The sequence below is a fragment of the Taudactylus pleione genome, unplaced genomic scaffold (assembly GCF_031769625.1).
Source record: "Taudactylus pleione unplaced genomic scaffold, aTauple2 ptg000117l, whole genome shotgun sequence".
Classification (NCBI taxonomy): domain Eukaryota; kingdom Metazoa; phylum Chordata; class Amphibia; order Anura; family Myobatrachidae; genus Taudactylus; species Taudactylus pleione.
In genome coordinates this window covers 602,119-614,167 of record NW_028284519.1, presented here as the reverse complement: position 1 = coordinate 614,167, position 12,049 = coordinate 602,119, and the positions used below count along the sequence as shown (strand labels likewise).

General features: G+C 40.1%; 1 protein-coding gene across 1 annotated transcript in view; it reads left to right on the top strand.

Moving 5' to 3' along the window:
• NRN1L (neuritin 1 like) overlaps nucleotides 1–2,873 on the top strand; it is a 137,289-nt gene extending 134,416 nt beyond the window's left edge. Inside the window, exon 3 of the mRNA XM_088471939.1 lies at nucleotides 1,681–2,873. Within this exon, the coding sequence (XP_088328065.1) occupies nucleotides 1,681–1,969 (289 nt within the window). The 3' untranslated portion in view covers nucleotides 1,970–2,873. The remainder of the gene's footprint in view (nucleotides 1–1,680) is intronic.
• The last annotated feature ends 9,176 nt before the right edge of the window (nucleotides 2,874–12,049 follow it).

Here is a 12,049-nt window from a genome sequence, read left to right as displayed (position 1 = left end):
TTCAAAGTAATTTTTTTTCACCCAAAATTTGCGCAATCGTTTTTGCCAAAGTACGCAACTTACGAAGAACTTTTGGGGTAATTTATAAGCCGAGATCGTCGAAAAGCGAGATGTTTTTGCCTCATTCGCGTGTTTTCGCGCGCACCCGCTATTCGCCTTATTCAATTGTAAAGCAGGCAAAAACACATATGGGCAAATGCAGCAAATAACGGAACTGGTGAAAAGGTATTTTTTGGGGGGGAAATCAGTCTGTACCCCCAATAAAGCCTAACTCACCCAGAGAATCAATATAGATAATTATTAGCCATGATAGAAGTAATTAGGGCTGTTTTATGCATATTTGCATAACAGTGGAAAAATATTAAGCAATATCTTAATAATTGCTGTAGTTAAATTGGGGGTACATGTAAATGGATCCTAGGATATTTTGGGGGTTGTAAAGTGCAGAATAAATAAATGTTAAAAAAACACCTGCTACAGCCCCCTGCAATCCTAAAAACACCTGTCCCATCCATACAGCACTCCAAAATACCTGTCCCAGTACTTAAGCCCCATTTTCCAGAACTTTTTAAATTTTTGCCCCCAAAATTATGTTTTTTTGGGGGTGAATTAAGATGATTTGTAAAATGTTTTGCCTAATTAGTCATTAGGGGGAGGTGTCCAAGGGGTTCTGAACAAAGTCCCCCCATTTTTACCACAAAATATAGATTCTGAACTTCTTTTCTCCTGCCTTTAGGTGGAGAAACTTTTTTTGCCTATGGAGTTTTTGCCTAGGCGAAAATGTCCTGGAATTGAATAGGGCGATACTTGGAAACAGGCGAAAACCGCACATAGGCAAAAAACTTTTCACCGATCGCGGCTTTTCGCCTCTAATTGAATACGCCCCTAAGTGTTTTCTACAGATAGATTGTATTCCCCAATTTATCAATAAATCTGGGATTTGCTGTAAATGCATGAAGAAACTTCTACCCTACACTCACACCCATACACGTATACAGTTAGAACATATTGAAATATTGGATAATGTGATAATATTGTTTTACATATATGTGAATATTATTGTATAAGCAATTGTTTCTGACATACCCTTCCCTTACTTTATTTCATACTTGTGTGTACTCATTCTTGAATGAATTATCCTAATGATTTAAAGATATATTTTCTGGGTAAAACCTTGCGAGTAAGTTATTAAATGTTTATAATTAATTATGATCTGTTATTAAATAATAAAAAATAGAATATTTGCTTCAAGGATATGGTATTAGTAGGATAAAAAGGAGAAAAGGAAATACAGTCTTTTACCATCCTTTTAAAGTCTGTAAATTGTTTTTGTTTGGTTGTTTTAATGGGTATTACTTGTGGTTATCGGTGCATAGTTTAATACTGTTTAATGTTTTTTTTTCTGTTAACCCCTTTTGTATGGCACTGTGGACCATTTGTGGCACTGTACAAATAAAAAATAATAAAAAAATAATAATCTCTCAGCTGAAAAGACATCCAGGTGAAAATGCTTGAAAAGCAGCTGAGAGCTAGATACTGAGCTTTTTGTAGACAAAATGATTGATGTTCTTTAATATGATATAAATGTATATTTTGCTTATAACTATATGACATAAAAATAAATAATATGTTTATTTTATAATGCACATCTAAATGGGTACAATTATTTATTTTATCTAGATCCTGGGATGAATTTCACAAGTGTGCCAGCAATGTTTTGGTCAACTGTCCAGAGGATACTGCTGCCATCTGGGAGTCCCTAAGGCAGGAGTCAAGGAAAATTCAATACCAGGGCAATTTGCACGACCTATGCACTTCCAGAAGTCAGCAACTAAACAGAATTGGTGGCATTGATTCTGGTGAAACAAACAAAGAAACACTCAGGGGTTTAGCATACATGTCACAACACAATCTGTTTCCAATTGTGTTTGCTTGGGCATTGCAGTGGATTGTAACTCAACAGGCATAATAACTACTGTATTGTTCTACGCTTAAAAAAAAAAGTTCTTGGATTTGAACTTGTAAATAATGTTTAATTATAACTAATTTATAATTATGAGGAAATTGATTCATCACAATGTTATCAGCAACCATAGACACATCATACAGTCGTATATAGTTTTACAATATATTAGTGGATGCTTTCAGGCTTACATTTATTTTGTGTTTCTGTGGATATTTTGTAACTGTCATTTATTAAAAAAATGGACAGCTGTTGTCACATATGATATTATTATATGGACTTAATTTAGTAACTGAGTTATAAATCTGAAGTTCTTTGACGTAGCAATTCTTGCCAATGTAATCCTAGGACACAGGTTTTGCCAAGTCCTTGTGGATCCAAGTCAGAAGACAGCACTCACATGACAGGTCACAAATAATACTAGTATGCAATAAACAGTTCAGCTCTTCACTGCACAGAGCAAGAATGGTAACATATAATTAAATGAGAGAAAGCTTATATAGCAATTAGTTCTGCTAAAAGAAATTCATTGAGAGTGAGAAGTAATCATTCCCTCTGCTGCTCTCCTAACTGCACAGTCCATGTATCGGAGCTGTCTGTTATACTAGCAATAGGTGGTTTCGGAATATCACAGCAAGATGGAGTCACTGTTTGGTAATAGATAGAAGCGATTCCAAATAGATCAAGTGTTACTGCAACAACGCTTTAGCTGTTTGGCATTGCTGTGCTACATTAGTGCTTCCATCTCCATTTGACTAGTGCTTATAGCAAGTCTAGCTTTGTCTGTATTGATTGGAATTGAGATAGACTTGGTTTAAGCAATATACTCCTGCTATCATGCACTTTCATACTCATTTTGTATATTAAGACAAATTGTCTTAAAAATATATTTATATATAATAATAAAATGTGCTTCTATCCAATCACTTTATTACAGTAATTATTTGTGGAAACATAGTTCAATTTCTTAATAAAGCAATTGCTTAATAAGTGCTTAGAATCCAGAGTTGTGTTCTCTTATTTCTCCATATCTATATATGGGATGGGTACGGGGTGCCCGACATTCGGGATTCCGGCAGTCAGAATCCCGACATCAGCATCCTGACAGGGTTAGGATACAGACACCTGTCGGTTAGTATCCTGACCCTACCCCTAAACATAATCCCCCCCCCCCCCACAGCCTAAACCTAACCTCCCCCCCCGCGCAGCCTAAACATAACCCTTCCTCCCTAGTACCTAACCCTAACCCTCCCCCTAACCCCAATATTTAACGTTGGGATGCCAGTGCCGGGATTCTGACTGGTGTTGAGATTCCGGCTCCGGCATCCTGCACGCTGGGAGGCATTCTGAGCACCGGCATCCTGCACGCTGGGAGGCATTCTGAGCGCCGGCATCCTGCACGCTGGGAGGCATTCTGAGCGCCGGCATCCTGCATGCTGGGAGGCATTCTGAGCGCCGGCATCCTGCACGCTGGGAGGCATTCTGAGCGCCGGCATCTTGTACGCTGGGAGGCATTCTGAGCACCGGCATCCTGCACGCTGGGAGGCATTCTGAGCGCCGGCATCCTGCACGCTGGGAGGCATTCTGAGCGCCGGCATCTTGTACGCTGGGAGGCATTCTGAGCGCCGGCATCCTGCACGCTGGGAGGCATTCTGAGCGCCGGCATCTTGTACGCTGGGAGGCATTCTGAGCACCGGCATCCTGCACGCTGGGAGGCATTCTGAGCGCCGGCATCCTGCACGCTGGGAGGCATTCTGAGCGCCGGCATCCTGCACGCTGGGAGGCATTCTGAGCACCGGCATCCTGCACGCTGGGATTTAAACTACATTCCCTATATCCCTACATCCTATAATCCCTACATCTCAGTAACAAATTAAATGCCTGATGGATGGACCTAAACCTGAAGAGCATAAGAGACTGTACCCTGACTCTTATTTACAATGCACACGGTCTTGCACCAGTGCGCCTAAATGTTCCATCGACCACACTTCCAGGTCTTCCGTAAATCAGAGCTGAGGCTATGTATTCTGGCAGGTAGAAACATCTGAGAAGGTTCACTTTGCAAAATATCCAACCTCCTACCACAGTTTTCTCCAAAGATAATCGCTGCAGCCTTATTTGTGACTTAATCATGAGTGTACATGAGAGCTGCCATTATTACACGTGTCACTGTTATATATATATTACGTGTTTTTTTACCTTGAGCAAAACGCCCTTAAAAATTATTTTAACTGCAATTGAAAGATATCAACAGAACTGCAAAAATAAATCATTAACCTCGGCACTAATAAACCACACTATACTGGTAATCCAACAATCATGTGTAATTAACTTAATTGTTAACCAGCTGGAGATCCTATTGTTGGGGCCTGTGAACACCCATAAAAATCCAAAAATATAATATAAGAAACTGTGCTAATAATAATCTGATTGTAAATTGTGAGGTGGCAGAAAATGAAACAGTCACGGCTCCGTACATTAAAAAAATATATTTGTATTTAATCGCATATAAACCATCAATGTATATATAAGCAATAACATGCAATAAAATATAATTTGTTGAATATCAGTAATTAGTTATTTATAAAACAGTATAGTGCATATTCCTCTGAAAAAACCCCTAAAAGGATTTCAATATGATGATGTTGGGTCCAATTTAGTAAAAGACTGCAACACTGTCCATATGTATCATATGAATGGAACAGGCTATTAAGTCACAAAGAATGGTGACGCATAGTACCTACAGACAACTGTGGTCAACGTCTCCTGGACAAATGATGCCAGAAGATGGATTTAGTCTCCGATACGTCTTTCAGCTGCAGCCGGGCCTGGTCCCGCTGCACCAGCAATCTATCTGTGTCCCGTGCTTATCAGCTGTAGAGGCCGTAATTCAAATGACGGAGCAGTTTGCAAAGTCCACCTTGTTGTAATTTGACTGCAAGATGTCCAGTCCACTTGGTACTAGTGAGAATCTCCAAGGTCACTTGTCGCATAATAGGGGTGCCGTCAATCAGGGGGTTCTCTGACTAATTTCGCCTCTTTAACTGAGGCTTTTCTTTTCTTAAAGAAATGCCCCCTTTTCGGGTGTGCGCAGTAGTGCCCCTTTCTAGGTCCGACGCCCTCCCTGGCGCCAGACCTAGCGTAAACACGTATATATATCTATACAAAGCGCAATACTGTATATAATTCAACAGGTATAACCACAAATTCAGCACTGAGTCCTGGTCACATGGCCGTGGCCATTTTCTTGTGGTTTATTACACCAAATGAAGACAAATTATTACTAGAGGGCAAACGTCCTTCCACATTAATTATAACATTACATGGTATATCAAGAAACAAGTTCTATTCCTAGTAACGGAGGTAGCCATTTTTGGTTGGACCCTAAGAAACATTTGATTTAAAATTGCAAATTATATAGTTCATTCATCAAATGACACCTTTAAAATGGAGATTGATACAATGCATTCTGTGGATGATATTATTATAACAATACAGATATAATTCATAATTAAAAACTTTAACATAAATATATATTGGTATATACTGTGCAAGAGGTTCTTGTTATTTATGAATAGTTTATAATACAGATAGGTAGACAAAACAGGATGTAATTTAAGATATACAATACTAAAAGGTCCATACCTAGTAAGATTTATTTGACAGGTAGAACCAGACTATAGGCATCAGTTATTGCACACTGTGCAGCCCTAGATGTGCCTTATAAGCATCACAGCCGGGACACAGTCCAACAACAGCTGTGTCACAAAGGTACCCCACGGACTACATTAATTGTGCAAAAAAGGGACGAGGTCACAGCCCTCATTCAAACCAGCTGACACAAACATATTTAAAGTATATATCCAGTAGGTTTCACGTTTAGATATTTGTTTGTTTGAGAATATCACCCTTCCTTTCATCAACCTTAATATGTTCTATAGTTTTATATAGATTACAAAGCAATTCAGCAATGTATGTACATATAATCCGTACATGACAAAAGTTAGAAATCCAATTTATAGTCCATAAAGTAAAAAAAATTAAAAAAGGCAAAAACAATCATTTAAACTTCACAGTGAAAACTCAAAATTCAAGTTACTGATGTCACAACGCTTAAAAATCGATGTACGATCCCATTCAGATGAAGGAGGGGGGAGCCGGCATATCGTGCAATCTGCGGGAACTGCACGATTGCCAGCGGTGACAGCACGATCCGTCTGCTGACGGATCGGCAGTCGCCCTACAGGGTGCATCACACGGTGTATGGGCACCTTCAAGCATTGCAAAAAGGCACGTGTATTATTTTCTAGTATTTGAGTTTCTGTATTAGTCAGACCAAAACAGGTTATATTCCGCAAACTATGGTCCTCAGTACAGGGGAAAATGCAGGATTTCTAGAGGGGGTTTCCAAATGCTTGATTTTAGAGCGAGTGTGACCAGTCCATATAGAGCAAGGTGGGCGATCGGCATCCCAACACACTGTATGTGCGTTACACACATTCAGTGTATTGGGGACTCAGGATACCGATGGCCCGTCTCGCTCTATAGCTGAAATGACAGGCTCAGCTGTCAGTCAGCAGCCCTTAGCGCCTGCTCTTAAACACAGTGTGCCAGGAATCGAGATGCAGATCGAGACTCCTTCCCCGGCCCTGCCCGAGTCAGAAGTTGCCCGGCTGCCGCGATTGCGCAGAGGAAATTTGCCCACCTACAAGGGCAGTCTCTTCTGTGCAAGCGCAAATCTTCAATTGTCTAAACTATCGATGGTACAGAAGCAAATAGTTTACCATTTAAAGGTTCATGCCACAATCACCATCAAGGGCAACATCACCGATGGCCATCCCTATTAATGGCATGTTTATGGGAATATTTCCCAAAGTAATAATTAGTCAGTGAGATAATGCACTGGTTGTTAAGTAGTCCTTACTACACAATACAATGCAATGCAATAGGAAAAGATTTTAACACAGCCCATTTTAAAATGTGTATTCACCTTCTTTGTTTCATGTCAGAAGCAGGGGAGTAGCAAGACCTAGTGATGGGTAGTTCACAAATGGTCAGTTCAAAATGGACTAATAATCAAAATGAACTAGTTAATTTAGTTCAGAGCTCTGGCTTTAGTTCAGAGCCATTAGGCTTACTCACTGTCTCACTCCCTCCCACTTTAGTTCCTGTGTGTTTATGTACTTGCTGCTGGTCCTGGTACTAGGTCCTGAACCTACCTGCTGTGCTAAATATTCTACTGGGTATGTAGGTACTACTGCACTGATATTCAGCTCTCTCATGCAATACTCATGAGTCATAAATACAAAATATAAATGTATATAGACTAATATAAAGCCTATGCACACATTTTAATACATTTAGACACTTTTGGGAGGCTGAAGCTGGACATACACTTGCTGGTCGCCACACTGCAGGGAAGTAAACTGGGGGATGCTTGCTTACACTCCCAGATCAAGGTAGAGTCTCCCGATGCCCCGGAAAATTAATTAAAACCCCCGCACTCCCCTGCCCCACTGTAGTGGCGGCCGGGAGTAACCTGCTGTAGAGCACCCTCTAGCTGCCTGCAGCTGCTGCCGGTGGCCACCAGGAGGAGAAAGGTGGTGTCCGGTACTATAGAACTCCGGCAACATGGCCGCCGCCATTCTGCAGTGAGCACAGTACTTACCCTCTCCTATAAATATCTCTACTGCTTGATACAAGGCTATGGTGGATGCTGTGTGGCTGTGCTACAGGTATAGTATTACTGTACTGTTATGTTTGTATGTCTGGCACTATTTGGTGCATGGTGGGTAATGTATGGGTATAGGGGCACTGTTTGGGTATGGTTTACTGGGTACTGTTTGGGTATGGCTGTGATGTATGCTGGGCACTGTCAGTGTGTGGGTATAGGGGTGCATGTTGGTCACTGTATGGGGGTATATGCTTGGCACTGTTAGTGTCGGCATGGGGGGGTGTATGCCTGGCACTGTATTGGTATATGCTGAGCACTGTGTGTGGGTATGGAGGGGGTGTAGGCTGAGCACTGTGTGAGTATGGGAGGGTGCATGCTGAGCACTGTATGGGTGTTGTGCATATTCTGGGCACTGTCTGGGTATGAGGGGTGCATGCTGGACACTGTATAGGTAAGGGGCATACTTGCCTATCCTCAGGCATCCTGCGGGAGTCTCCCGGTTCAGTGCAGGATTCACCCGAGTGACAATAGATACACCCACAGGTCGAGCTTGACACCCCTTTGGGCAGAGCATGGCACACCCCCTGAAAGGCACGCTACGTTCCACATTCTACTACCAATTGTAAGCTCCCTGAAACTAGTTTTCAAAAGTATGGACTGGGGTGGAGTTTCAAGATCCTGCAGTGATGATGGGAAAACTTCCTTAGGTCCCTGCAGTTTTTTTGTGATAAATAAGGATTCTTTTCATAACGCCATAGAAACCATCTGCTATTTGGCTGAGAGTGTCTGACTCTTAGCCAATCAGCGCTTCACCATTGTGTAGTGCAGTGTCCCACCTGGGAACGGTCATATCCTGGTTAGCGCTATACATAGTATACAGTATGTCTGTGGGCTCTGGTGACTATGTTTTTTTGTTTTACCAAGATCCTGGGCTACTACATGAACAAGGGGACAGAGCACATCCAAGGAATAGGTAAAAAAATTATTTGTAAGTGTGTTTAATAAAGGGTTAAAACAATTCTTGCATGTGTCCTGTTTTTGTAATATTTTCTTTATAGGTGCCAGCAGGCCTAGAATGTCCAGGCATAATGGCACTTGTGGTTTTTCAAGTGCCACCATGTTGGGGCAGGCTTGCTAGAACCTGTAGTTCCACTGTAAACACAATATTAAATCTTTTACACATTATTCCCACATCCAAAGCCACCAGGGATGTGGGGAAAAGCACTGGGCTACTGTTAGATATTCGGTAGTGGTGACCCTAATTTAATTTTGTGGTCCAGACTGAGGATTTCCAGCCCCGGGCTGACCAGTTTAGGGCTAGTTAATGTGATGGCATGGGGACCCACACTGTATGTCCCCTCTGCTATGGCATTACTACTCCGGCTTGTTCAGCCCAGTACTGGTTAGTGGAAAATAGGGGGAACCCCACAATGATTTTTCCCCTATTTTCCTGTACAAGTTCAGGCTGAAAGGTCCAGGGCTGGATCTGGGGAGGGTCCCCACTCCTTTATTTTAAAAGGAACCTTAACACTTAATTTACTTTTAACCCTAAGAAGTCTAAAGATCATAGGGCCGAATCCAATTCAATGTGAAAATGAAAAGCCACGGGAGGGAGCTCCCACAGCTATTCAATTCAACACGATGTTTGGGCTGGATAAACAATACTTTCTCTCTCATCCCCAGGGGGGTGCGAGAAGTCAGACAAAAGTGCAGGTTGCGCAGCTAGCACTTTAGTTTGAGAATGCCGGTTCTTGCGCCTAAACACCCAGGTTAAGTGGCGATAACCGGCATTCTCTGACTTAACCTATTCACGACCAGGCACACAGCGCAATGTATTGAATAGCTGCGGGAGCTCCCTCCGCAGCTATTCATCTTGAATTGAATTTGGCCCAATGTGATCTGTGTGTGCAGTCCTTTTTTGGAGGGGTTTGCCATTGGTTTTGAACAAAAAGATCAAACCCGACTGCACATTGATGTCGATTTTCAAATTGAATTCAAAACCGACTTAGTAAAACTGCAATTTAGACACTGAAACACGAAGTCTATTTCAATAGGTTTAAATAAAAAACCCTTAGCACCAGGGTATATAGAAATCTAAAACCTCAGTTGAGTATTTATCTTGTAACCCGAAAATCGTCCATTAAAGATCAATCTCCTTACAAAGATGTGGTATGGAATGGAAAGGCACAGCAGTCAAATGCACATCCTCCACATACAGGGGAATTTTCCCTACTTGGACACAAACAATCCTCCAAATGGTACCTATTCTATTGGCAGCATAGTCACGTGCCATTGGCAATACTGAAAGGGGGTGAGGTAAATTCTGATCACAGAGACAGTTATTGAAGGAGGTCGGTATAAGGCCAATTTGTCGTCAACACAGATAAACACACTGATTAAAGCAAATGACCACAAAATGTGGTCAAATGTTTTTCAGTATCAAGGGATAAAAATAAGGGAGGGGAGTTACTATTCATGGATGGAGTGGAAAAGGTCCATGTTTCACCTAGTATTATCCAGCGCTTGACGACGCAAGATAAACCCAAATGTTTTTGAGTCTACATTGGGCAGGGATATCGACCTGTAATTTAAGGAGTGTATGATGTCTATTCCTTGTTTTAGGATCGCCTTATTTGCTAAATTAGTGCATGGGCAAAAGAATCCCCCTCAAGTATTTTGTTAAAGAAATTTGTAATGTGAGGCATGAGGATTGTGCCAAACTTCTAAAAATATTATACTAAAAGCAATCGGGGCTGGGGAGCAGAGAAAGATTTGAGAGATTTAATGGCTGATCTATTTTCTTCTGGGGTTATTTCATCATTTAGTATAGAGAGCAGAGCCTACGAGAATCGGAGGAGAAAATTCTAGATGTAAGCGCAAACCATCAGGTCCTATTTAAAGAGAGGGAGGCGTTTTGAGGAGTGGTAAAAGTCTCAAAATTCCTTCACAATTTCTCTAGGATGTTAAGTTATTGAAATGTTTCTCTTAGTTTCATGATAATCAATCATAAGGAAAGCCCTTTGTGTCTCAATTTTTGCTAACAGAGCTAGCCATTTCAGGCTCATCAAAAACAAACAAACAAAAAAACAACATACCTGGAAGTATTTCTGCTAAAGTTTTAATGAAGCTTTATGTCTAACAGAGTTTTAATAGTGCCTATTCTTTGAAAATAGACAATCTATCCTGTTGCTTTTATTTAATATTTATTTCCATTTAGAAAAATACAACAGCTTTAGAAAATATTCTGTGTATTTGAGCATTTACCATCAGTTTTCCTACCCTCATACTTTTCTTACAACTTTATTCACATTTATGTCAGTTTTCACAAACAAATAAAATAGCTTAGCTTTATTTTGGTGATGTAATGAAAAAAGTTTAACCCTTCATATTGCACTAGAGCACTTATGATGATGGAGAAACAAAGTCCCAGATTGCTTTGAAATGATTGAGACAATATTCATTTTTATTCATGCCTGTAAAATAAGGCACAGAACTTTAGAAATGTAGTTTACATATGAAGAACATGTATTACACTTTATACAGGTTTGTTAATATTATATCAATATTAATTTACAATAATATGTAAAAAAATGCAAGTAAATCTTTGTCATATAATTCAAAAAGGGATTGGAGCATTATCTTAGCTAACTATTTGGTTAAGCTAGGATAGTATCCTCCACTGGATAACATGTTGCTCAGAAGTGCATTAACAGCTATATTTCTCTTCACTTGCCTGACTCGCATAAAACAGGTTACATCATAACTGCTAGCCTGAATACAAGTATAAACCAACACAAATGCACCAATCAGATGTATAGACTTTATTTAATCTATGGCAAGTAACAAAGTAAAATATATATATATAAAAAAAAAAAGTTTAAATATGAAAGTATAGAACTAAAGTTTTAAAACTTTTAACTATTCAGTACATTTGAATGTCCTTAACAAGGTTTAGGAAAGTTGTTTTTACCTACACAGTGGCAATTCAATTGTCTCCATTAACCATTTTTATTTCCTCTGGGATTATTGCTATAAAATAACAAAATAAATGTAATTGAACTTCCTGATTTTTTTTTAAATCTATAAATGTTATTCTTTGCTAATTTATATTTATTTATATTATCTATAATGACTTTTATGCAGTGTGGAAATTATTGCTATTGCTCTCTGCAAGGGCTTCATCGAATTTAATAGAAACGATATAGATAGCTTGAAGGAACTATCTATACCTGTAGTCTACTTTAATGAACAGTAAAATCCTGCATATTGTGTTTTTAGCAATCCCACACAAACTTCATGTGCCTCACCCCACACCCCACAATCATAAAGGACATCAGTGACGAGCTCTGTTGTGGTAGCAATTTTTACCCCATAGTGACCGGAAGCACAGCTTGTTTGGGCAGTGCATGCTA